Source organism: Leiobunum rupestre, chromosome 1, assembly GCF_980474605.1.
Source record: "Leiobunum rupestre chromosome 1, qqLeiRupe1.1.hap1, whole genome shotgun sequence".
NCBI lineage: Eukaryota > Metazoa > Arthropoda > Arachnida > Opiliones > Sclerosomatidae > Leiobunum > Leiobunum rupestre.
This window is the reverse complement of record NC_143384.1, coordinates 28,266,673-28,294,094: the sequence shown is the minus strand read 5'-3', so window position 1 is coordinate 28,294,094 and position 27,422 is coordinate 28,266,673. Positions and strand designations below refer to the sequence as shown.

Genomic DNA, 27,422 nt, shown 5'->3' with positions numbered 1-27,422 from the left:
TAGAGCGGCTTGTAGACATAGATATTTGCGTATCTGAGTGATCTTTATTTTCTTCCTCAAGTTCCTTTAATAATGATCTTAGTACCGTTGACGCTCTCTCTCTCGCGTGTTGATCTGCAAACTTTAGCTGCCGATACCTAAAAGTATAATACCATTATACCAAGAATGTATTTATTTATATTTAGAAAGAATGGTTATGTAGTGACAATAGACGGGCACGTTGAACACCTTACCCCCGTTGCGTGCAGGGGGCGCAGTGATCGTCACCGGCGTTTGATTCCATCACGTTGAGTGACGTAAATATTACCGAGTCAATGAAATACCAGGACTTTTTGATTTATTTTAAGCGACGGGGCGTACTGGGTGAGTGGAGGGACCAACGGGCCACCCGTTGCGTCCTCCACTCCCAGATGGATTGAGAGAAACGCTAACAAACGTCTCGACTCGAGACGTTTGTTAGCGTTTCTAGGTATAAAAAAAATTTCATGATAATACCTTGGATGTAACATACAGGCAGCGTAATGCATGTCATCTAGGCGACAATACTCTTCAAAGCAAACGCTGGCCTGCTTCTTTAACTTTACAATTTCGTCGGAGTCAGACGACCGAATTTCTATGTGGGTTTTCAACTTGTGGATCCATAGAGCGATTAAATGGAAGGTAGGGTATTTGTCTCCGCTTAGTTTTTCGGAACATTCGTTGAATGGTTTGAGAAAGTTTACAACTTCTTGTATCACAGTATCGTCAATCAAAGCAAGCTTATCCAGCTTGTTTTTTTCTAGTAGGATTTGCTTCACCTCGTGTGCTGACTTTATATAGGATTCCAGCATGATTAATTCGCTATTCCAACGAGTTGCCACGTCTTGCTTTAAACTATACTTGAGTTTTGAATTAGATCCAGATCTTTTAAAGTAGGTTACTAATTCTTTGACGCTGTCTAGGGAGCCCTGAATTTTCGGACAGTCGTTCGCCAATCGGAACAATTTCTTTGGTGTGATGGGCTTCCCTTTCTTCTCGGCTTCAATTACCTTTCGCTGGTCAGGTAAAGCTTTACTGTTCAAAGTCCATTGTATTAGAAGGTTCAGCCTGTGACAGTTGCAATGGAAACGCTTCGGGAAAACATTTATCATATTTGATCCTCCATCAGTTATAAGCACTGAGTCTTGCATTATTTGCGTCACCACGGCCATCTCAAAATATTTACCTAATATAGTTGCACATAATCTTCTAACGTTTGCTGTAGTCTTCTCATTTTCTAAGAATTCTTCCAGTGACAACATGTTGGACTTTAAAACCCAGTCTTCGGTTATGTAATGCACGGTGAGGGACAGGAAGTTTCGCTGCTTGAATTTATCGGACCACATATCAGTAGTAAAGGCCAAATAAGGCATCGACGGTGCTGTTTTTAAGATCTCTTTCAATTCATCCTCTTTGGTTGCTCTAATGGAAGGCAGATATTCCTTTTTCAAAGTTGTTCTGTGATATATATACTTTGATACATCTTGCTGACCGTACGATGAACCAAAGTTAACCAGAGCTTGCGCAATTCTTTTGAATCCCTCTCTTTCAACAGTTTGCAATGGGCGTAAATCTTTTGCGAGTCCAATTAAAATATCTGTATTTAATTGTCTTACTGCATGATGTGGCACTAATTTGTTTGTGAAATCGGTTATTCGTTTCTGACTACCATAATCTTCTTTAGTATTGGTTTCAAGACTTTCGTCAGTTTCCTGCGCTTTCCTGACTTTCTTTGATATTGAGGCTCCGCCTCCGCTACAACTGTGCCTTTTCAATGTTGACGTTCCCTTTTGTGGATTGGAAGCCAATACCGTTGGGCAGTCATTGCACTTAGAAAAATTAACAGGACTTTGGTCAACACAAATTATCTTGAACCTTTGCCAAACATCAGACTTTGATCGTGAGCTGTTTTTAGCCAAATAAGTAATACGTGAACTTCCTTGTGAAATAAGACTTTCAATGTCTTTTTTCCTTAGATTGTTCGTTTCAGTTGGTCTGACTTCGTCGACAGCAGGTTCGGCGTCAAGATCTACCTCTAAGTTATCCATTTCAGAGTTTTCACTATTTATTGCCCTGTTTTAATAATTGGTAAAACTTCCGCGGAACAGACCGCTAACGTTTCACTACTAAAGATAGAGCGAGACTGAGAATCTGGGACTCCTTTAATTCTATTTTTCTCTACAATAAACGTATACTAGGATTGAATTGTTTTCCCACGGTCAAAGTTCCAAATATATTTGTTTACACCTATATTTAGACTTTTTACCATGGGAAACTGGGTAGCTTATAAGCCGACCTTAGAGACTGGAGTGACTCACGCTTCCCGTCGTTTCGCACTTCGCACTTTGCAGTGAAGTACGAAAACAAACTTCTAAATCCAGAATTGCGAAACCGCAACGGACTTTAAAAATATACCGGGCAATTTCAGGCTAAAGCCAAGTGAAAATCAGCCTTAACAGATCACACTTTCAAATTCAAACTTAATTAGCAAATATTAATAATAAATAATAATAATCAGCTAGGCTAATACCCAAGGCACCACCTTAGGCCTAAGTCATCATGCGACTTTTGAAGCCCTTAATTCAGGTGGCCGGGTTACAATGCGTAGGAGGGTGGTGGCAAGCCCTGCATGCCAAGAGATCGAGCCATCAGCTCCCTACACTAACTATTACCGTTAACCTAGACAAGTTTTTATGGAAGGGGAAACCGAAGAACTTGGGGGAAAACCCCTTAAACCAGTGGGGAGAGAACTTGCAAACTCAACGCGGAAGGAGTTGAAAAAGCTTTATGAATGAGTCGGGTCTGGGATTTTACAGAGAAAAACCCGAGCCCGACATAGTTGATACCCGCCCACACCCGAGCCCGCCCGATAAACAACTTCAAAAACCCGCTCATTTCAGGCCCGACAACATTTTTACCCACCCGGCCCAAGCCCGGCTTGAACCGGGTGGGCTTGGGCGGGACCCGATATAACCGGGCACTCGACTCACCTCTAACACCTTCGAGATTTTCATTTGTCAACATTTCCCGGGAAACACGTTCCAACGCCACCGTTCTTGGTAAGATAGTAAGTTTTATTCTATAAATAATTCACAAATAAATATCGCTAAAAAATGCATTTTGCACATCGTGTCGCTGTTTGATCCCAAAATTCTTCAGATAAAGAATGTTTCTATGTTGTGAAGAACTTTCAGCAAGGTCAACTCGCCAAAAGTGCCCTAATCCGGGTTCCATCCTTTTTTTGCTGAGTCACAGTCGTCTAAGGTCCATTCTAGCATCGTGGTATCCAGAAAGAATTCCAAGAATAATCATCTGAAAGACTAATACCCAAGGCACCACAGTAGGAACAATACATCTAGCGACTTAAGAAACCTTTAACCAAGTGGCCGGGTTACAATGCCTATGAGAGTGGTGGCTATCTGTAATGTAGAAAGTCTTTCTTAAAACTCACTGTTCTGGATAAAAACAAGCCATAGCCAAAACAAATGAAATCCATATTGAGTTTCTCCCCTATTGATTGTTAATGGTCGCCCTTATGTGAAGCACCACAAAGAAAGAGAAACATAAACGTTACGTTTTATATTTTGCGCCCATTATTGCCAAAATTGATATCAAATAAGTGTTGCTAGTTTATTATATATTCTAGTGTTTTATATTTATGTGTCAACAAAGAGCTGTTACATATTCAATTTCCATTGAGAATCATAATCATTGTTAATCAACCCTCTTCCTTTCTCCCTTATTTGCAAACGCATCTCGCAAACTTCGAGGTCATCGAACGCTAATAAATTTTTACTTAGGGGATTTTAAAAAATCAAAAATTTATTTCAGAAATCACAAATTGATTGAGATTTTCTGGTTCTATAGATTGATTTCGAGATTTTGGGATTTTCACCCCGATTTCAGGATGAGTTTTCCCAAAAGACCGAATTCCCATTTGACCGAATGTATAGTTCTTGTATGTATTGTACCTTTTTTATGTTTATATAAAAATGTATCCCTAACATTATATTGAATGAAAACCGCGCAAAATGAAGTTTTCGGTCGATTGGAATTCGGCTCAATGGTACATTCGGACGAATGGTGGGATTCTATCCAATGGTATACAATCCCCAGATGTAGATGAACCTGCTATGATAACATTCAATCTGGAAGGGGTTTCGGCGTTCCATACCTCGACGGAAGATAAATTTTTATAATAAAATACACTAATACGCATATAAGAAGGGAGAAGACCCTTTTACAGGGGTATCGCCATTGTGTGTTCATTTTTAATAATCTACTTGTTACTAGATGGCGCCATCAGTGTACAATCCGAAATAACAAAAATGATAATATCCGCGAAAGTCTAATTTAAATTGTGGTTATTTAAAAGCTGAAATTTTGTATAACTATATTTTCTAAAATATTTTATATAAACTTTCAGCTTTAAATAGCACTTACATTATATAATAAATATAAAAATTTGATTTAATTTTTCAAATTTTGCGCCAAAATAACCACGCTGGTGTCATATAGTGTAGCAATACGAAATTAAATTTTTATACTCGATGGCGGTTTCTAAAGGTTTGTTTCCCTGCATGTAATATGCGAATTGGTCTATAGTTCCTGGTTTGCTGTTTTTTTCTCCGATCGTTTTACTTATTTTTACCTCTCCGAGGGTAGTATGTAACCTAGGAGGGGTTATACAATCACGGTGTCTCTATGTGTGTCTGTGTGTCCTGCGAACGCGTTCGCATTTTCCGTGCAAAGCTTAATCATTGCGTACGCAGTTTCTCGAAATCTCTGCGTTCGCAGTTGCTAGGAATTAGGGAACGAAGGGTTGGCAAAACAACCGTGCGATGGTGAGCGTTAATTTGCGGTTGGGTTTGGTTTAGATAGTTTTTTGTCGTTAGCGCTCACCGTCGCGACATTTTTAACTCAGTTTGATTAGATATTTAGTTATGGTAATGTTTATATGTAGGGTGTGAATGTTTAGTTTGTGTTATGACGGTTGTGGGTGTTGAGTTGGTTGTGTTTATGTTATGACGGTTGTGGGTGTTGAGTATGTTGTGCTTGTGCTTGTGTTTGTGTTTGTTGTGTTTGTTGTGTTTGTACGGGCGTTTTCTCTTCAACTTCTTCTTTTTGACTTTTGGGATGGACCGAGTGCTGAGTGTTATGGCAACCTCTCAACGTCTAATGGCAGGGTGTCCACCAATTGTTCACGGTATTCGTCTTAAGGTCGCCGCACACTGGACGGTTGCTCGTCCTAGCAACCGTTGCTGGCACCGCCAACGTTGCTCGTATCGGCGACACTATATCGCACATTACAATAGCCTAAACTCGCGCTGACGCTGGCGACCTGCTGTTTGGGTGAACGTACGTTTCGTACCAATTTCAACTTGCCTGAACATTTTGACACTCCTCTCAGCTTCGGTCTCTGACATTACTACATTCCTACTCTTTTTTTCCAATAAGCATACGGGAGAAGGGGCACACTAGATTTTTCCGCCAAAAAGAGAGATTGCACCACGCCAAGAAACACGTTGATATGTTTTATTTTTGTTGAATTTAATTAAAATCAGCCGGCTTATATTTTGGCAGATGACATAATGTCAATTATTTTAGAAAATAATGAGGGGCGTGAAAATGCATTTTAAATATTTATAAACTATATTAATCTTATATTAAATAAAAATTAAATATTTATAAACTATATTAATCTTATATTAAATAAAAATTAAATATTTATAAATTATATTAATCTTATATTAAATTAAATTAAATATTTATAAATTATATTAATCTTATATTAAATTGAATTAAATATTTATAAATTATATTAATCTTATATTTAATTAAATATTTATAAATTACATTAATCTTATATTTAATTAAATATTTATAAATTACATTAATCTTATATTTAATTAAATATTTATAAATTACATTAATCTGATATTTAATTAAATATTTATAAATTACATTAATCTTATATTTAATTAAATATTTATAAATTACATTAATCTTATATTTAATTTTAATGTAAAATTTGATCGTGATCAGGAACTGAACTCGGGTCGCATTGCTACCATGCAGACAGTTTACCGCCGAGCCATTGACTTCCTTAGGGAAAATATTAAAGTAAAGGAACCATTATGATAAGGCGCCTTTTTTACTAAACGGATGAATACAATATCTGTGGATATTGTTTATTGAACATGGTTTTTTAATTTTTGTGAACTTGTTAAAGTCTAAATTATTTACGTATGAAAATTTAAAGGTCAAATCTTGTTTTAGCGCAGTCAGCAGTTAAGATGGTTAAAGGGTAGAATCCAATATTTTTGTAATTTATTTCGTTTTTTCAGTCGTATATTTTTATCTATTGTGTGTTTAGCGTATTAGTTTTCAAGCGTAATGGTTCATTTATGAAGAAAATATCGAGTTGTATACATCGTGCTCTTACACTTATGTTGGTCTGGTTTTTAACAGGGTCGTCATTACTTCGTAATTTATTTTAAACGTTTTCTCGACTGATTAAGATGTTTAATGCAGTTCATCAATTGGGTTCGTTTGTTTTTATTTATAAAGACCCCAACTATTCCGTCTACAGTCATTTATTGATATACGAGCTGTCGTTTAGTCGATTGGCTCTCTGTGCTTTGTGAATGGTAAGTTTTTCGCTTCTTGTTAATTCATTTTTTATTGGTGTGGATATTTGGACATCTACGATTCCTTATGCAGTCATTGATTTCCTGGGTGTGCGAGTCATTATATGATATTGGAAATTGGACGGTATTGGTCTTTTTCATGCGGTATGTGTCACAACGTCCACATGAAGTCAAAGAGTCGTCCACTACCAGATGTCGAATATAGCTATTTTACGGTATCTTCATTAAGGGCGAGTGTTGAAATAAAATGAGCGTTAAAGATGCGGCAAGTATTTCGTAAGCGAGAAAAATACAAATACCCTCTGTAGATATTTCTTGCATTAAAATTTGCTTCGTATTATATTCAACTGATAAACTTGTACTGTAAAAAGGGTTAAATTCAATTGTGCATTGTTTTAGTACGTATAACTCGCTGTTGTAACTACTTAATTTATAATATTCTGAAAAATTATACTCGGTTGTTTCGTCTCAATTATTTAATATAAAATTAAAATTTTATACCGGGCGGGATTGAACCGGGATTACTGAATTGCGGAGATATCTTTAAGAGTCGTCTCGAGAAATCAATACCACTAGGGACAATTCTTCTGAGGAGAGGTATATTTTGGCTTGCCAACTTGTTGGTTTTTCTATTACAATTTTCATTACCGTGGGTATATGAATTGACATTTTCTGGATTTCTAAGTATTTGAATTACCTTGTTGTTTAATTGGGTTATTATTATAATTTTTATTACATATTTCTGTGAACACAATGTGTATTTCTGTGGGTATTAAGATTGACTTTTTCTTGATTCCTAAATATTTTAATTAACTTGTTACTTAGTGGGGTAATTATTATATAATTTTATTTTGTTTAGTTTTCTTGTTTGTTGATAATGTGGGGGATAATTCATGTCTAAGATTTTTTATTTGCATTGAATTTTATCTGGGTCGTTGGGTTGTCGTCATGAGCCCTAGCAGTTTTTATTAGTGCTTTCACTTATAGTGAAGGCTAAACAACAGCGTATATCTCAATATAAATTAAAGCAACGTAACCAAATTAATAAGAATGTAACGCACATTTATAGCCAATAAGAAAACACGTAAAATAAATTACGAAATTACGAGTAAGGTAAGTAAAACGAAAAGGCATAAGAGTGTGATATATACAACTTGAAACCGTTTTTATAAACGACACATTACACTTGAAAAGTAGATACCGATAGACAAAAAACTATGTTGACCACCCAGGGGTTCTACCCTTTGTCCCTCTTATCTCAGTAGCTCTGCCGACTACGCTGAAACAAGATTTGACCTTTAAAATTTCATACGTAGATAAATTTAATACTTAATTATATTTGCAGTAAAGCGTAACATATATCCGTGGTTCTGTGGTAGAACGTTTACCTGTCATACAGGAGAGCTTGGGTTCGAATCCCGGCCGATACTATCGCATAATAAAAAAAAATTATGCTACACCTAAGGACAAAAAAGGCGCTTTTGGAAAAAGCTTTTCCATACCAAGAAAACTGTGAACGAAGTGATTACACAGACCGACCTACAGACACGGTGATTGTAAAACCCCTAATAGGGGACATAAGCCGTGTTCACACTACACACTTTGGAAACGGTTTTGAAAGATAAAATTCAACAATTTCGCAGTAAACTGTATTAATAGCGATACGATAAATTCATGCGACACCAAAATGTGATATATCGATTTTTACCTCTCCGAGGGGACAAAGTCCCCTAGGAGGGGTTATACAATCACCGTATCTGTCTGTCCGTCCGTCCGTCTGTCTGTATGTGTGTGTGTCTGTCCTGCGAACGCGTTCGCATTTTCCGTGCAAAGGTTAATCAATGTACGCAATGTCTCGAAATCTCTGCGTTCGCAGTTTTTCGTAGTGTTGGCAAAACCACCGTGTGACGGTGAGCGTTAACGGATTATTTTGCGGTTTGGTATGGATGGTGTTTTTTCGCTCACCCTCGTGACGGTTTGGTGTATTACGTTTTTGTAATGTTTATGCATAGGTTGTGAATGTTGAATTCGTGTTATGACGGTTGTGAGTGTTGAGTTTGTTGTGTTTGTGTTTTGACGGTTGTGCATCTTGAGTTCGTGTTTTGTCGGTTGTGGGTGTAGAGATTGTGCTGTGTCTGTGTTATGATGGCTGTGGATGTTGAGTCTGTTGTGTTTGTACGGGCGTTTTATCTCCAACTTCTTCTTAATGACTTTGGGACGGACCGAGTGCTGAGTGTAATGCTACCTCTCAACGTCCAATGGCAGCGTTTCCAACAATTGTACATGGTATTCGTCTTAGTATCAATTTGCTATTTATTAGCGCCGGCCGGGAATCGAAACCGGGTATGGCTTGTGCAAGAGATTTACTCTAACCACTCAGCCACCAACGCTTGTTAAGTTACGGTGTTTTTCTAAAAAACAGCTTTGGCGAATGTCATTTACAAAGTTATAACGTTAGGTACTATATTTTATTCTACATAATTTTAAATATTTATAAATTATATTAATCTTATATTTAATGAAATATTTATAAATTATATTAATCTTATATTTAATGAAATATTTATAAATTATATTAATCTTATATTTAATTAAATATTTATAAATTATATTAATCTTATATTTAATTAAATATTAATAAATTATATTAATCTTATATTTAATTAAATATTTATAAATTATTTTAATATTATATTTATAAATTATATCAATATTATATTTAATTAAATATCTGAGTATTTTACTTTATTTGATGGTGTTCAGGAATTGAACTCGGGTCGCATCGTTACAAAGCAGATAGTTTACCGCCGAGCCATTGACTTCCTTTAGGCATATAAAAAGTAAAGAAACCATTATGATAAGGCGGGTTTTTTACCTTTTAATAACGCTTAGAAAAAGGAGAATTATTCAAAACTCCCGCGGAAACTATATAAAAGTAATAATATAGCGCCACCGTGTGGAGAACTATCAATCAAACCGGGTAAAAAATATAATATCTTCAATTTTTCGAACTTTAGTCAAATCTTGACGGGGCTAAAAAACATCAAATAAACGTATATAAAGCCGTTGCCGTCAATATGGAAGATTAGTCTTTCTTAGTTCTTGGCGGTCAGACGAACTACTACAGGACGGGGTCCTGGTCTCGTTCAAAAGTTATGAGGTAACTTTGCGGTTTTAATTAGTATGTTCGGTCTTCGGTCAAGGAAAGAGTTAAATTGTGTTTCGCGTTTGGAACGTGAGCGAATGGACTTAAGTGTATGAACAGTGCGTGTTTAAGACTGAAAGTGTTAAAGTAATTGTGAACTAACTCAAGTCAGCTGTAAGATAAAATTGCTTGTTTTTTTTAATTGGAATAACCTAATTATACCCTTGAAATTATCAACTCAACCTGTGAGGCTAATTAAGTAGATTGGAAGATATTAGTAGCGAACAGATCTCAGCTGTTAATTAAGACAAGAGTTTATAGTAAGGTAGTTTCAATTTAGTTTCAATTAAGTGTAAGTGTGTTTTGGTTTATTTTTCAATCACGATGACAAATCTAGTCTTGGACACTTAAGTACCAGTTCTGCACATTTACGTAGGAGGGATATATATTGTTGGGTTATTGATGAAAGTTAAATCTAGAACGTTACATAGACTGTTCTGAATAAAAATAAACATTTATAATTTTGCTTAATTCTGGTTGCCATTTTATTTCTAATCACTCGCCCACAACATTAAAGTTCTGGCAATCCCGAATCAACTAAATTTGCGATATAACGGCGAAGGGAAATTATTCTCGTAAATTTATCGCGCGGCCTTAGGGAATATTATTTTAACAAAATTTCGATAAACTATCGTTTAATTAAAATCGGCCCGATTCCGTTAAAATTATAAACCAAAAAGCTATTTCTTTCATTAAAATTTGCTTTGTATTATATTCAACTGACAAACTTGTACAGTAAAAAGGGTTTAATTCAATTGTGCATTGTTATAGTACGTCTAACTCACTGTTGTAACTACTTAACTTATGATATTCTGAATAAATTAAAATTGGTCGTTTCGTCTCAATTATTCTAATAATAATTAAATTTTATACCGGGCGGGATAGAACTGGGATAACATTTTTAACAAATAACTCTAAGTTGCGGAGATATATCTTTAATGGTTATCTCGAGAAATTAATACCACTACGGACAATTCTTCCGAGGAGAGGTATATTTTGGCTTGCCAATTTGTTTTTTAAAACGTTTCCCAAGTCCCCTTGGAGAGGTTATTAGACCCGAAAAATTAAATTGCTGTTTTACATTTAGAATATCACTATTTCGGAAAAGAATTTTTATGTGAGCAAGGTAGGCAACGTTATATATGACATGTAAAATTTATTTTTCAGTAATATTTTAATTTTATCTAGAAATTAATTAGTTTTATTACCCCATATACTTATTCCATATGATAGAACAGAGTGAAATAAAGAATGATATACTTCGAGAATATCTTTTTGTGGTGTTGTATTTTGACAAATATAGAAAAGGGCGCATATCTTTGATAGTTTTTTACAGATTTACGTAATTGTTCCAATGGAGGTTGTTATCAAGAATTTGGACCAGGTATTTATACTGGTTTTCTCGTCTTAATGGGTAATTATTTTTATCTATAGTGATTTTGTTTAAAATAATATTTTAACCCAGGTTACTAAACATAATATATTATCTTTTGTGTAATTGTAATTGGGGACTATTTATATCTAAGCAAGATTGGTTTTAAGAGAGACATAAATTCACCTTATTGGAAGTTATCGTCAACATAGTACTTCCATTTAAGGATCACTACTATTTCGAACATCGATCTCGTCTAGTTGGATACCAAAAATTAATGAAAGTTTAAATTAAGTATGATCTAAGAATACTCATTGCTTTTCAAAAACTTAATAAAAAGCAGAACTTATAAAATCTTCCCAAGGAATTTCATAACCACCATCACTATTAGTTTCTCACGCAAATTGAGCTTATATTCAAGGGAGTATATCTGTATAGTTTTCGTATTTTTAAAAACCAAAACTATATTTTTAAGAATAGAACTAATTATTTTTATTGGTTTTAAAATGCATACATAAGCATCCTTTAGAAGGTATCTTGGATGAATGTTTAAGGAAAAAACTAAACTAATATTCTAAATTGATTCTTAAGATGACATATTTCAAGAAATATTTTATAAAGTCGTCGATAATTTGTTTTAATTAGAACAAAACATTATCTAAACCATTTCGCTATAGCAATTGATATTGAAAGTATTTTTGACAGAATAACACAGTTTTATAGACTTTCCCATTTAGCTATTGTTTTGGAGTTCCACATATTTAGATAGTTCAGAAAACCACGACTTGCTATCTCTTTTAAGATCATGAGGGGTGCCAAATTCTACGATTTTCCCTTCAGAGAGAACCATCACTCTGAAAATAAATGAATATTTTATTCAACTGTAAAACCAATTTATAAAAGTTAAATAGTCAGAATTTATATCATAATTAACCTCTGATAAGGTTTGGTAATTTGAATTGATATTGGCCTACGATTCACGGAGGGAGCGGGTGAAATTATTCCACTTGTTTTTTTTTCCTCTAATTTGTGAAAATTAAAATTACTAAAACGTGTTTAGTCTCAAAATCTTGTCGGTGTTTTTTGCAGCTCATGTGATTAATACGTTTGAATAGTTAATTTTACAGGTAATGGAGATCACGGTCTAAAAATCTTAAAATTAAATTCTAAATATTTATTTCTTGAATCAGGCCTGATCGTTTTTCGAAAATATCGTTTCTAAAAACTTCAAACCTTGTATTTTTAGTTATATAGATTATAAAGATACTTCCACTTGGAAAAGATATGTTAAAATAAAAGAAAATTTTCTCTGAAAAATTACAAATTAAAACCATAAAGTATGTACTTAATATCTGGAACACCTCAAAAATGAAATCAGCCCTTTTGGGGTAAGTAGCCAGCACTTAACCAAATAGCGCATAATTTAATAGCAACCGGTTGTTTGGGAAAGTCGCAGCTCAAACCATTATATCGTCTTTTACGCTGGGAGGAAAGCTTCTCCCTAATAGTTTAATTTAGCAAAGGTGGTAATTTACTTTTTAAAGAATGTCTCTAAGTTAGTTCAGAAAATTCATTTGATGCGGCTTAACTGCAGGTTTTGCAAATACAGAATATTATTACGAAGTGGGTTCCTCAAACCACCGGAGATCCTTCGCCCTGGTAGCAATATCGCCAGCACCAGAAACATTGGCTAGGGCCGGGCTTTGACTGGAGCCGCTTGACTACGGCGTGCATTTCGCGAACCAATATCAGCATTTAGTTAACCCGACCAACTGGGATAAACACAATAAACGTTGCTAGGTAACTTTGGCCTAGTGTGGTGCCTTGGGTAGTAACAAAGCAGATGATTATTATTCTTATTTTTTAGGAAGTTGGTTTGGCGATATGATCATTTTCATTTCTTCTTATAGGCGAAGAGGCAAGTCGTTGTTATGAAACGTTTGTTTTGCTAATTGTGGAACCTCGTTCAAGGTACCGCATGGCAATATGTCTAAGTAATCTTTGAGTTTGTATTTCTTGAAATTAAGTGTGTCTTTGTTTTTGGAATATTCGAAGAACATAATAATTAGTCAGTTGCGTGTATTTTTACCTGTCATAATCCATGATAGTGTTTATTCTATGCGCAATAGTGATAATTGTGCAAGATTTAAATTGATCCCGAATTGTGGCTTGAATGAGATCATCCGTTTCCATGTCCACAGAAGCCGTCGCTTCATCCATCACCAAAATCTTCGTCTTCCTTATAAGCGCTCTTGCCAAACAGACCAGTTGGCGCTGGCCAACGCTAAAGAAATAAATTAAGCTATCTTTATTAATAATAAAAATTTCGTTGTTTCCAATATAGCTTAAACAATCAATCATACAAGTTATCATTATTTCATGAGGTTATGCACCATGTGACATACATTTTCATTAAATGAGAGACAAAAGGGTTTCTTGATTTTTATAATAGAAAATTTATAACAACTGTGTATCATCATGGACTATAGACGACTTTAGGCATAGTCACACCAAGGAGTAACAAACACAGCACCTCACACAAGGAGAACGCAACCCGTCAAAAGTCATTCATTTTTTTGTGTACAGTTTTCATTGGTTAGACGCTTTAGCGCCTGCGGCCTTCGGAAAGGAAAAATTCGGAAATTGTCTTCCCCCCGCCCGTAAAACGTTCAGCGTAACGGTTCGTTTAATGAAATTTGTACACAACACTGCGTTAGCCTGTTTAAAGGTTAGCTGCGTTCTCCTTGTGTTTGTTGCTCCTAGGCCACACCAATTATATTTTTATAATTTTCTTAAAAGTAACATAAAATAAATCCATGTGTGTTGGGTTAAAACTCTGTATTATAACTAAAATAATATTTTTTGAATTTAATAATAATAGGAATAATAATATTAAGTTCGCAAAACGAACTTTGCATAGCCTGTACATTTTGGTTGCCAGGACGAAACAAAGCTAATTAAATTGATCAATATAATTAAACAAATGAAATCTAAAAACAAAAATAAATTTGGTAAACTATGTGAAACTATAAAGTTAAGTAGTCTTGCCCAACCTATTAAAATACGAAATAAAAACCATGTGAGATTGCTAGGGTACGCGCATTTTTGCAGTCGTTCCCAGAATGAACAAGGACGAAAAGGAATTTCAGTGGTATGACTAGTGTAGCGTTGTGCATCAAGCAAAACGGGCCATTTAGTGCAAATTTCCCTTGTAGGAAAATATTTATAAATACTTAAGGCGAAAGCAGAAACTCACAACACTTTTTATTATTTATTTAAATGATCTCATACTAAGCCACTAACTTATTAAACCACACGCATACAAATGTTTTCGTTTATGCGAGGATATTATGCTAAAGTGGAGTTCACACGCAAAATTTATTCATAAACATCCAGTATACAACTGCAGAAGCACGGTAATTGAGATCCGAAATACACGAAAGTATTTCTCGTTAAGTTAACTTCATAAAGTGTCAGGAACCGTAAAAAGCAAGGTTTCGTTTCTATGTAGTTTTACCTCAAATGACGCCACCTATTGAGCAAAATCGAAAGTGTTAATAAGGCAAACGCGTACGTTAAAATGATTAATATTGGATATATTGATAAAATTAATAATAAAAACCGTGACTGATACTTGAAATTTAAAAAATAAATAAGACGATTTCTTCCGGCGTTTAGATGGCGCTACAGTTAGCGTAAAAAACCATATTTTCTCCATCTCTCCGCCCTTTCCTTTCCCCGTTGTCTTGCCCTGCCGTATGCGCCGGTTAATTGAGGCATGCAGACTGACGGGTACACGAAAATCTTGCGCCTTTCGCCCTGGCCGGACAGACAGACACACACACACACCCACACACACCCACATTTCGCTGGATGAGTTCGAAATCCGTAATATCCTTTTTTGAAAAGGATTCCAAAACTGAAGACCCGTATCGAAATTGGCATTTACAAAATTTATAATTCTAATAAAATCTGACCTTAAGTTCTGTCCACCTTCCATCATTTCGTGACTTAACCCATTTTTGTACGTCTTCACGAGAGTTTTCAAATGAGCTAATTCTAGAGCTGTCCAGAGTTCGTCGTCATTGTATAAGTTGAAAGGGTCCAAGTTGAATCTGAGGGTTCCGGAGTAGAGAACAGGATCCTGTGGGATGATGGTGATTCTGGATCTCAGATCGTGTAGACCCAGTTTGCTGATATCTTGTCCGTCGATAATGATTTCTCCGTTTGCTGGCTCAATCATCCGAAACAGAGCCAATGCCAAAGAAGATTTTCCAGCGCCTGTTCTTCCTACCACACCAACCTGTTTAATTAAAATAGAAATAACTTTGACTATCTTGAAAATGCTTACAATCTTTTAATTTTAATAACAAAGGCCACAACAAAATAAAAAACAAATGTGAAATTATATAACAAAATCAACCATTTATATTTCAATATAGTTTTGGGTTAACTATTATTGTAAAGCTTGGTTATAATAAGCAACTACTTAAAAAAAGAACCAAAGGTTGACGAAAAATATAAAGTTTTTGTTTCAAATAAAAATTAATTCCAACATATCCGGCTTTCAGTAGTTCTGTAGACCAATCTTGATTCTTAATAATATTTTGAAAACTCCCTAATTACTTACTTTTTCCATTGGATTTACAACGAAAGATATGTTATTTAAAACCAGGTCCAATCCTTCCCGATAGCGAGTTGAATAATTCCGAAATATAATTTGACCTTTCTCAGGCCATTGCTTCGGTAGATGCGCTTCTGGTCTATTCCAATCTGCCTGTTTGGGACAAAAACGTTCATGAAATGATACAGCCATTAATACACTTTGTGACACTTGTGCACAAGACTAATTCTTTGTTGAGTACTAAACTTGTTGTTATCTAACAGAAATGTTTCCTTCAAAATCACGCGCATTTTAAAAATTAGTAATGAATCATTAAAATGTGCAGTTTATTTATTTACTAATACAAACTTTTTCCCAGGCCTTTCAATTGCTCTTAATAGAGCTATACATTCAATTTGAAATAGAAAACCCTTAAGGGGGAAGACTACTGTGGCCATTGTCTACTTTCGCGCTATTTCAAGCTGAACTCTTTTAATTTGGTATTTTATCTTATAAAATTAATATTTAAGTGTAGAACAGCCTCTTGTTTAGTGCCTAAAATATTTTTTACAATTTTAAATTTTAAATTAATTAAGTTATTACGTTTTAATTCGGACCCCCGGAGCTAAACAAGTTGGGCAAGCGCCCAAACTACCCTTTAGTTAGGACCTTATATCTCGTCAACTATTAATATTAGAATTATCAAAATTATTTTAGGCACTAGAGGAAAAATATAATTCAATTATGTAATTGTTAAAACAGAAACGTTCAGCTTGAACGAAAAAGAGGCTTTTACTGTATTCTTCCCCCTTAATAGTTTTCGCATTAATTATAAAAATTAAAGTATTTTGTCCATTGTTCAAGAGCTCGCTTACCTTATCCAAAGATGTAAAACTGTGTACACCTTTTTTAAATTAAGAGGCAAATTATACGGATTAATTAAGCAACATGGCCCCTTACAATTCAAAATATTATAAAAGAAAATTTCCCGATTAAAATTTATCTTGTCTGTACTAATTTTATGGAAACAAAATTAATGATGAAGAGACCGTAATTGCAATTTTCAATCAGTAGGCTAATTTAGTTAAATAGCAATTACCTTCGTTACATACCCTAGTCTGAATTTAGCATCACAACAGACCATAGGCTTCATTCGGTGTTGTTACTTGTTGTATTAATTATCTAGCACCAATACGAGCACTAGACATCTAATTCCGTTACGGAGCTATAATGTAATCAAATCCTCTCATGTTCTCTAGACAATGTTAAACTTTGAATGTCGCAGGTATCTAAGCCATCGTGAAGCCAAGTTTGTCCAGGAGCACGAAATTACTTACTAACCATGGATTATAATTTTACAAAAATGAAAATTGTGCCGATATAAATTTAACTCACTTCAGGATTTAATTTGAAATATTCAAATATCCTCTCCAAACTCACAAATGAAGCCTCAACATATGTTCCGTAAAATAGTATGCGCCACACCAAAGGTACAATCTGCAAAAGTTGGAAAATTGAACGATGAAAGACTACAAAAAATAACATTGGGAGCTCAACATTAATAGTCTTTGGAATCTTATATTACAGAATGGTCGATATGAAACGAAAAAAGGCACTGAAAAAACAGATAATTATAATTGTGATATTTAATTATATTCTTTATGTTTAATTATAATCGTGATATTTAATTACATTCGAAATATTTGAATATAATCGTGATATTTAATTATAATCGTGATAGTCATTATAATAGTGTTATTTAATTATCATCGTTATATTATTTTTAACCATGTTATTTAATTAAAATCGTTTTATTAATTCTAATAATGTTATTTTACTATACTCATGTTATTTAATTATAATCTTTTATTTAATTTTAATCGTGTAAATTATCAATAATCGTGTTCTTTAATTATAATCGTGTTATTTAATTATAATCGTTTAAATTAACTATAATCGCGTAATTTAATTATAATATTTTATTTTATTATAATATTTTATTTAATTATAATCTTTTATTTAATTATAATCTTTTATTTAATTATAATATTTTAATTAATTATAATATTTTATTTAATTATAATAGTTTATTTAATTAAAATCATTTATTTAATTATAATCTTTTATTTAATTATAATATTATATTTAATTACAATCTTTTATTTAATTATAAACTATTATTTAATTATAATCTTTTATTTAATTATAATCTTTAATTTAATTATAATCGTGATATTTAATTTTAATCGTGTAAATTAATTATAGTCGTGATATTTAATATTAACTCTGTAAATTAATTATAATGGTAAGATTTTGTTGTGAACGTGTAATCTAATAATAATCGTAAGATTTTATTGTAATCGTGTAATCTAATTCTAATCATGATATTCAATTAAAACAGTAATATGTATTTTCAATTGTGATATATAAATTTATGAATGATATTGAATAATGATCGGTAAATTAAATATGAACTTAATATTTTATTATGATCGGTATTATAATTGTGGTATTTTAAATAGCACTTTTCAGTTTTTTAAACAAATTGAATAGTACAAGGATAAATTTATTTCGTACATCTGTTTCCGAATTGCCTACTGTGACATTTGTCAAACACCTACAAAATCCTTTGTGAGAAAAGGGGCATCGCTACCGAGAAAAGTTTTAACCTGATGAATCGTCGAATCATTTACTAGCGTTTTCCTAGAAATCAATTTCCCAAATTTAAGGCCACCGAGGGTCCCAATGAGTATTGCGATGGAGACAAAATTTAATTACCCATAAATTAAAGTATCGTTTATATTTGCCGAGAAATCAAGGGCCCAAAATTACGGGACCCCGAGGGTCCAAACGGTTAATTTTGCTTCTTTAAGGTTTTTATACCCTATTGATAGACGAATCGTTCATATTTGTAAACTCAACGGTTGCCGAGAAATTAAGGGCCCAAAATTACGGGACCCCGAGGGTCCAAACGGTTATTTTGCTTCTTTTAGGTTTTTTTTAACCTATTCATAGACGTATCGTTCATATTTGTAAACTCAGCGGTTGTCGAGTAATCAAGTGCCCACAATTACGGTACCCCGAGGGTCCAAACGGTTATTTTGCTTTTTTGAGGTTTTTTTTTATCATATTCATAGACGAATCGTTCATATCTGTAAACTCAGCGGCTGCCGCGAAATCGAGGACCAAAAATTACGGGACCCCGAGGGTCCAAACGGTTATTTTGCTTATTTGAGGTTTTTTATAACCTATTCATAGACAATCGTTCATCTTTGTAAACTCAGCGGTTGCCGATAAATCAAGGACCCAAAATTACGGGACCACGAGGGTCCAAACGGTTATTTTGTTTCTTAGAGGTTTTTTTTACCCTATTCATAGAAGTATCGTTCATATCTGTAAACTCAGTGGCTGCCGCGAAATCAAGGACCCAAAATTACGGGACACCGAGGGTCCAAACGGTTATTTTGCTTATTTGAGGTTTTTTATAACCTATTCATAGACAATCGTTCATCTTTGTAAACTCAGCGGTTCCCGCGAAATCAAGGACCCAAAATTACGGCACTCCGAGGGTCCATACGGTTATTTTGCTTCTTTTGGGTTTTTTATACGCTATTCATAGACGTGTCGTTCATATTTGTAAACTCAGCGGTTGCCAAGAAATCAAGGGCCCAAAATTACGTGACCACGAGGGTCCAAACGGTTATTTTGTTTCTTAGAGGTTTTTTTTACCCTATTCATAGACGTATCGTTCATATTTGTAAACTCAGCGGTTGCCAAGAAATCAAGGGCCCAAAATTACGGGACCCCGAGGGTCCAAACGGTTATTTTGCTTCTTTTGGGTTTTTCTTACCTTATTCATAGACGTATCGTTCATATTTGTAAACTCAGCGGTTGTCGTGTATTCAAGGACCCAAAATTACGGGACCACGAGGGTCCAAACGGTTATTTTGCTTATTTGAGGTTTTTTATAACCTATTCATAGACGTATCGTTCATATTTGTAAATTCAGCGGTTGCCGATAAATCAAGGACCCAAAATTACGGGACTCCGAGGGTCCAAACGGTTATTTTGCTTCTTTTGGGTTTTTTATACCCTATTCATAGACGTATCGTTCATATTTGTAAATTCAGCGGTTGCCGATAAATCAAGGACCCAAAATTACGGGACCCCGAGGGTCCAAACGGTTATTTTGCTTCTTTTGGGTTTTTTTTTACCTTATTCTTAGACGTATCGTTCATATTTGTAAACTCAGCGGTTGTCGAGTAATCAAGGGCCCAAAATTACGGGACTCCGAGGGTCCAAACGGTTATTTTGCTTCTTTTGGGTTTTTTTTACCCTATTCATAGATGTATCGTTCATATTTGTAAACTTAGCAGTTGCCGATAAATCTCGGACCCAAAATTACGGGACCGCGTGGGTCCAAACGGTTATTTTGCTTTTTTAAGGTTTTTTATAACTTATTAATAGACAATCGTTCATCATTGTAAACTCAGCGGTTCCCACGAAATCAAGGACCCAAAATTACGGGACTCCGAGGGTCCAAACGGTTATTTTGCTTCTTTTGGGTTTTGTATACCCTATTCATAGACGTATCGTTCATATTTGTAAATTCAGCGGTTGCCAAGAAATCAAGGGCCCAAAATTACGGGGCCCCGAGGGTCCAAATGGTTATTTTGCTTCTTTAAGGTTTTTATACCCTATTCATAGACAAACCGTTCATATTTGTAAACTCAGCGGTTGCCGATAAATCAAGGACCCAAAATTACGGGACCACGAAGGTCCAAACGGTTATTTTGCTTATTTGAGGTTTTTTATAACCTATTCATAGACAATCGTTCATCATTGTAAACTCAGCGGTTCCCGCGAAATCAAGGACCCAAAATTACGGGACTCCGAGGGTCCAAACGGTTATTTTGCTTCTTTTGGGTTTTTTATACCCTATTCATAGACGTATCGTTCATATTTGTAAATTCAGCGGTTGCCGATAAATCAAGGACCCAAAAATATGGGACCCCGAGGGTCCAAACGGTTATTTTGCTTCTTTTAGGTTTTTTTTACCCTATTCATAGACGTATCGTTCATATTTGTAAACTTAGCAGTTGCCGATAAATCAAGGACCCAAAATTACGGGACCCCGAGGGTCCAAACGGTTATTTTGCTTCTTTTGGGTTTTTTTACCTTATTCATAGACGTATCGTTCATATTTGTAAACTCAGCGGTTGTCGAGTAATCAAGGGCCCAAAATTACGGTACCCCGAGGGTCCAAACGGTTATTTTGCTTATTTGAGGTTTTTTATAACCTATTCATAGACAATCGTTCATCTTTGTAAACTCAGCGGTTCCCACGAAATCAAGGACCCAAAATTACGGGACTCCGAGGGTCCAAACGGTTATTTTGCTTTTTTTTGGTTTTTTATACCCTATTCATAGACGTATCGTTCATATTTGTAAATTCAGCGGTTGCCGATAAATCAAGGACCCAAAATTACGGGACCCCGAGGGTCCAAACGGTTATTTTGCTTCTTTTGGGTTTTTTTTACCCTATTCATAGACGTATCGTTCATATTTGTAAATTCAGCGGTTGCCGATACATCAAGGACCCAAAATTACGGGACCACGAGGGTCGAAACGGTTATTTTGCTTATTTGAGGTTTTTTATAACCTATTCATAGACGTATCGTTCATATTTGTAAACTCAGCGGTTGTCGAGTAATCAAGGGCCCAAAATTACGGTACCCCGAGGGTCCAAACGGTTATTTTGCTTCTTTGAGGTTTTTTTATCATATTCATAGACGAATCGTTCATATCTTTAAACTCGGCGGCTGCCGCGAAATCAAGGACCCAAAATTACGGGACCCCGAGGGTCCAAACGGTTATTTTGCTTATTTGAGGTTTTTTATAACCTATTCATAGACAATCGTTCATCTTTGTAAACTCAGCGGTTCCCACGAAATCAAGGACCCAAAATTACGGGACTCCGAGGGTCCAAACGGTTATTTTGCTTTTTTTTGGTTTTTTATACCCTATTCATAGACGTATCGTTCATATTTGTAAATTCAGCGGTTGCCGATAAATCAAGGACCCAAAATTACGGGACCCCGAGGGTCCAAACGGTTATTTTGCTTCTTTTGGGTGTTTTTACCCTATTCATAGACGTATCGTTCATATTTGTAAATTCAGCGGTTGCCGATACATCAAGGACCCAAAATTACGGGACCACGAGGGTCGAAACGGTTATTTTGCTTATTTGAGGTTTTTTATAACCTATTCATAGACGTATCGTTCATATTTGTAAACTCAGCGGTTGTCGAGTAATCAAGGGCCCAAAATTACGGTACCCCGAGGGTCCAAACGGTTATTTTGCTTCTTTGAGGTTTTTTTATCATATTCATAGACGAATCGTTCATATCTTTAAACTCGGCGGCTGCCGCGAAATCAAGGACCCAAAATTACGGGACCCCGAGGGTCCAAACGGTTATTTTGCTTATTTGAGGTTTTTTATAACCTATTCATAGACGTATCGTTCATCTTTGTAAACTCAGCGGTTCCCGCGAAATCAAGGACCCAAAATTACGGGACTCCGAGGGTCCAAACGGTTATTTTGCTTCTTTGGGGTTTTTTATACCCTATTCATAGACGTATCGTTCTTATTTGTAAATTCAGCGGTTGCCGAGAAATCAAGGGTCCAAAATTACGGGACCCTAATGGTCCAAACGGTTATTTTGCTTATTTGACGTTTTTTTTTAAAACTGTTCATAGATGTATTGTTCATTGTTTTAAAGTGACGGGACCCCGAGGGTCCAAACGGTTATTTTGCTTCTTTGAGGTTTTTTTTACCCTATTCATAGACGTATCGTTCATATTTGTAAACTCAGCGGTTGCCGAGAAATCAAGGGCCCAAAATTACCGGCCCCAATAGCTTTTGTGATAATGTTTTTTTTTTCAAATTAAATGATTATTACCCAAACTGGACGATTTTTGAAATCCTGTTTTTGAAATACCAGTGCCACTCGATATATAAATATATATGTATCGCTGTTGAACTAAAAACTGAATAATTGGCTTAAAAAAAAATTTATTATGCAGAAAATGAGTATTGTTTCAAATTATCCTGGCAAGACTAAGGTAGAACCAGACGAGGAAAACTGCAAACGAAATATCTACCAATGTGAACCTACAAGATGAATCAATGGCTGCACAGTGTTTCTCTTCTTTATAGTTTTATACTGAAAATTAATTTAGGGTGGTGCTTGTTTTACATTATTAGTTTCAATGTAGATAAACAAAGCGGTTGGAAATGAGATAAATTTATAAATAAGGTGACCGACGCCTAGGTTGGTGTACGGGTATAAGCCTAGCTAATTATTACTTTTACAATTAACTACTTCGCCAAATATAAAATACTTCAAATGACCTTGGTGATAATGCTAAAATATGGGGAATTTTCAAGCTCATTGCGCTACCTCGAAATTTTGTTCAATTTACCCCAAATTTATTATGAAATATGTTTTCATACATTGAAACAAATATGACATTAACATTTAAGAAATACTTAAATAAGGACCACCTTAATAATTATAGTCTAAATGTTTTTGGATTTTTTTAACCCCAAAAACCTACCCAAGATTTTAACTAACCCCATTACTCCTTGCTGTTACTTAATAAAAACCACTGTTGTACTTTTGCCGAATAATGCGTGTAGCAACTTAAAAGCGATTACTTGGGGAAGACTGCTCTAAAAATATATGGTAATTTTCAAAATGAATAAGTTTCAAGAAAATGTCAGAAAATTTTGGCCTTGTCAGAAATATTTTATATAAATTTCAGACATTCTGTCCTATTTTGTTAAATATATCTTCGATCAATATTATTTTTTTCATTTTTCTTAATCTACTAATTTTCTTTCTCACGCTTTGAACATATCTGTAATTCGCATGTCTAAACTAAAGATTTTCCTGCGTAGGTGTAATAGGTTCCACGATTAAATAATATTATTATAGTAATATCGAGTGAAGTCCCAAAATGTATTTGACGTAATTAGGCATTTTCTATGTAGTCATGTTCATAAATGTATTCAATACTTTTCCATTTAATTAGTAAAATAAATTTTCTAAAGGCGCTATGTTAAAAATGAACTGGAATCGTTTTACTAAGGTGATAATTAAATAACACAAACCGTGTTCAAGTTGTTAAGAATATATCCAACTATTCCAGGTGAAAGGATATCTTTTGACAGTATTGCCCATAGATAAGCAATAAGTAACAGCACACTTAGTAATACATTTACCCGGAAGGACATCCATCTGAAAATAAAGTTATTGTAGTTTTGGGGTCGTTCTTAAACAGATTAATAAATACCTCTAGAAAGAGTATGTGATATTTGCGGAAATGTAGACGTAGATTTAAAGTGTACGATCTACTCTCTTACTGGAGGCGTGGCCAGTGGCGTAAAGACAAAATTTGGGCTCCCCCGCAGGATATTAAAAGGGCCCTTTATAAAATAAAACATTTTTTTTTATTATCCCCATTTTTACAATTCTCTGAAAATATTGCCAGATTTCTACATTTTTACCAATAGTTAAAGCATAATTTTTTAAATTTATTTAAAAATTTAAATAAATTAAAAAACCAATACTTAAAACGAAAGGGCCCCCTATTTGGTGAAAATTTCATGGGCCCCTCCGCGACCGCGGGGTCTGCGGGTCCTTAGTTACGCCACTGGGCGTGGCTTTTATTGTAAACTATTCCGACCCAATTAATACGTTTGATTTGAAAGATGAATTATTTATAAAACCGATATTGCAAAATGTAAGGATAAACTAAGCTTTATAAGGGAAAGTTATTTCATATCCATTTAATTTAATTGGAAATATGGATAGTCCAGATATTCACAATCATTATACATTAACGGATTTTAATTTAAATAAGAAATATCCATAAGGAATCAAGAAAACTATATTGCTGAATTATTATTATAAGGTCATTCCACGTCAAGTCGACAACTCATGCAACCATGTGTCGGCCGAATAAAATGAAATTTAAATCACCTAAACTAGGGACAAAACCATGAGGAAATTGAAATTTTGGGTGAAATCGATGCAGCGGTTGCGTAACAAGAGCCTTTCGAAAATAAGTCACTCTTTCAAACTCTTGAAAAGTTCATTTTCGCACCCTCAAACATTTTAAATAATAAATTGAAGATAATTTCAATGATTACTATGAAACTCTCGTTTTTAGGGTAACACATAGCGCTGATTTCGAAAACATTGATTATTATTTTCTAAATATTACCGTTTTATTATACCAAGTTAAAACTTCGAGATTTTTATTCAACGGGGGGTCATTTTCGACGGCCAATTTCGTGATGAGGGCAAACTTCGATTTTAGATTTTAGACATTCATAAAAATTCTCTTACAATAAGCTTTAATTTGATGTCTAATAGGCGAAATATTAGATCAAAGTCAGTAATAAATTCTCGAAATTTTCAAAAAGGTTTTATTTTAAAAAATTAAAAAGGTAACACTCGATTAGTCTAGTGCTTCCAACCGATTCCCAGATATCAGTTGCGATATCTGATCTGGGGGAAAAGAACAGATCAGATCGGTATCTATTTATTCGTTCTTTAGAAATAAAAATATGAAAACCTGGTAGAAATGTTAAGGTTGGATAAATAAAAAAGTACTGTATCAAAATAACGATATGTGATATTGATTTAATGTTTAATTAATACTGATTCCATTCCTAATTTCTAAATATTAATTTAATGTTTAATTAATACTAATTACATTCCTTATTTTAAAATATTAATTTAGTATTAAATTAATACCAATTCCATTCCTAATGTTTATTTAATATTAGTTTAATTCTTAATTTTTATTTAATATTAATTCTATTCTTAATTTGTATTTAATAATAATTGAATTATTAATTTTAATTTCATATTAATTCTATTCTTAATTTGTATTTCACAATAATTGAATTCTCAATTTTTATTTCATATTAATTTAATTCTTGTAGCAATGTAGTAGAATCATGTAGGATGATTGTAGTAACCATGGAGGTATTTTCTAAAATCACCACATACAATCAATGCTATGCTGCTCCTTGCATTACCTTCGCACATGCACAGTGGCTATTATGCCAAATGTTTCAGTGTTTGCGTGCTTGCTATATAAATTCAGTGTCTGTATTAATTGGTTCAAAGACTATTGGTGAATTTTTGCGTTAACGTAAGATGTTGTGTATATAAAAACGAACTAAAAACCAACTGGACTATAGTTATCACTAGATAACCCGTAGTGGCTATTCTTATCGCATCACTAGATCACGCGTAGTATAAATACGGCTGCACGATCTGGAACGGGGCAGTCGACCGAACGATCTATAAATGTTCAATTCAATTATTCAATTATTTTATTAAATATATCTTTTAAGGTTACCACGGCATTCATCATGTAACTAACTATTTCATGTATCATAAATCAACTACCTTTACTCTCGTAAATTTCATGCTGTAATTAGTTGGAACACAACAGATGTAATGCGATGCAATGTACTTCGATGTAATGCGATGTAATGCTATGCGATGTAATTTGATACGATGCTATGTAATGAGATGTAATGCGATGTGATGTGATTTAATGCGATGTAATGTAATGAGATGTTATATTATGTAATGCGATGTAATTCGATGCGATGCGATGCGATGAGATGTAATGCGACGTAATGCTATGTAATGCGATTCGATGTAATTCAATGTGATGCGATGTAATGCGATGCGATGTAACGCGATGCGACGTAATGCTATGTGATGTAATTCGATGCGATGTAATTCAATGTGATGAGATGCGATGCGATGAAATGTAACGTGATGCGATGCAATGTAATGCGATGTGATGTAACGCGATGTAATACGATGTGATGAAATGCGATGTGATGCAATGCTATGGGATGTAATGTGATGCGAGTTAATGCGATATGATGTAATGCGATGTGATGCAATGCTATGCGATGTAATGCGATGCGAAGCAATGCTATGGGATGTAATGTGATGTGAGGTTATGCGATGCGATGTAATGTAATGAGATGTCATATGATGTAATGCGATGCGATGCGATGTAATGCGATGCGATGTAATTCGATGTGATCCGATGCGATGCGATGTGATGTAATGCTATCTAATGCGATGAGATGCAATGTAACGCGATTTAATGCGATGTGATGTAATGTGATGCGATGCGATGCAATGTAACGCGATGTAATACGATGCGATGCTATGTGATGCGATGTTATGCGATGTGATGCAATGCGATGCGATGCAATACTATGCGATGTAATGCGATGCTATGCAATGCTATGGGATATAATGTGATGTGAGGTAATGCGATATGATGTAATGCGATGCGATGCAATGCTATGCGATATAATGCGATGCGATGCAATCAGAGATGGGCACTTGTTTTTCCTATCTATCTTTTTATCTCTGAAAATCATCAAGATGGCGCCAATATCACTATCACGATCAATTTTTTTATAACCCCGCAACGTTTCAATATCATTTTCAAATCAAAGAT

The 27,422-nt window shown here is 34.5% G+C and overlaps 2 protein-coding genes across 2 annotated transcripts in view; both read right to left on the bottom strand.

The window, feature by feature from the left end:
• Positions 1-311: 311 nt before the first annotated feature.
• Positions 312-2,066, bottom strand: BEAF-32 (Boundary element-associated factor of 32kD). Its single transcript, XM_090164381.1, has one exon. The coding sequence runs from the start codon at positions 2,064-2,066 to the stop codon at positions 312-314; it is 1,755 nt and encodes a 584-aa protein (XP_090020507.1).
• Positions 2,067-11,797: 9,731 nt separating this feature from the next.
• Positions 11,798-27,422, bottom strand: part of LOC149962046 (ATP-binding cassette sub-family C member 1-like) — a 35,008-nt gene continuing 19,383 nt past the window's right edge. Inside the window, exons 12-17 of the mRNA XM_090178114.1 lie at positions 24,025-24,151; positions 17,244-17,345; positions 15,876-16,022; positions 15,223-15,548; positions 13,335-13,529; positions 11,798-12,099 (exon numbers count right to left, since the gene is read on the bottom strand). Of these exons, the coding sequence (XP_090034240.1) occupies positions 11,979-12,099; positions 13,335-13,529; positions 15,223-15,548; positions 15,876-16,022; positions 17,244-17,345; positions 24,025-24,151 (1,018 nt within the window). The 3' untranslated portion in view covers positions 11,798-11,978. The remainder of the gene's footprint in view (positions 12,100-13,334; positions 13,530-15,222; positions 15,549-15,875; positions 16,023-17,243; positions 17,346-24,024; positions 24,152-27,422) is intronic.

Bases quoted from the DNA above. Each gene is read 5' to 3' on its own strand.
- BEAF-32 (XM_090164381.1), bottom strand. From the start codon at position 2,066: ATGGATAACTTAGAGGTAGATCTTGACGCCGAACCTGCTGTCGACGAA.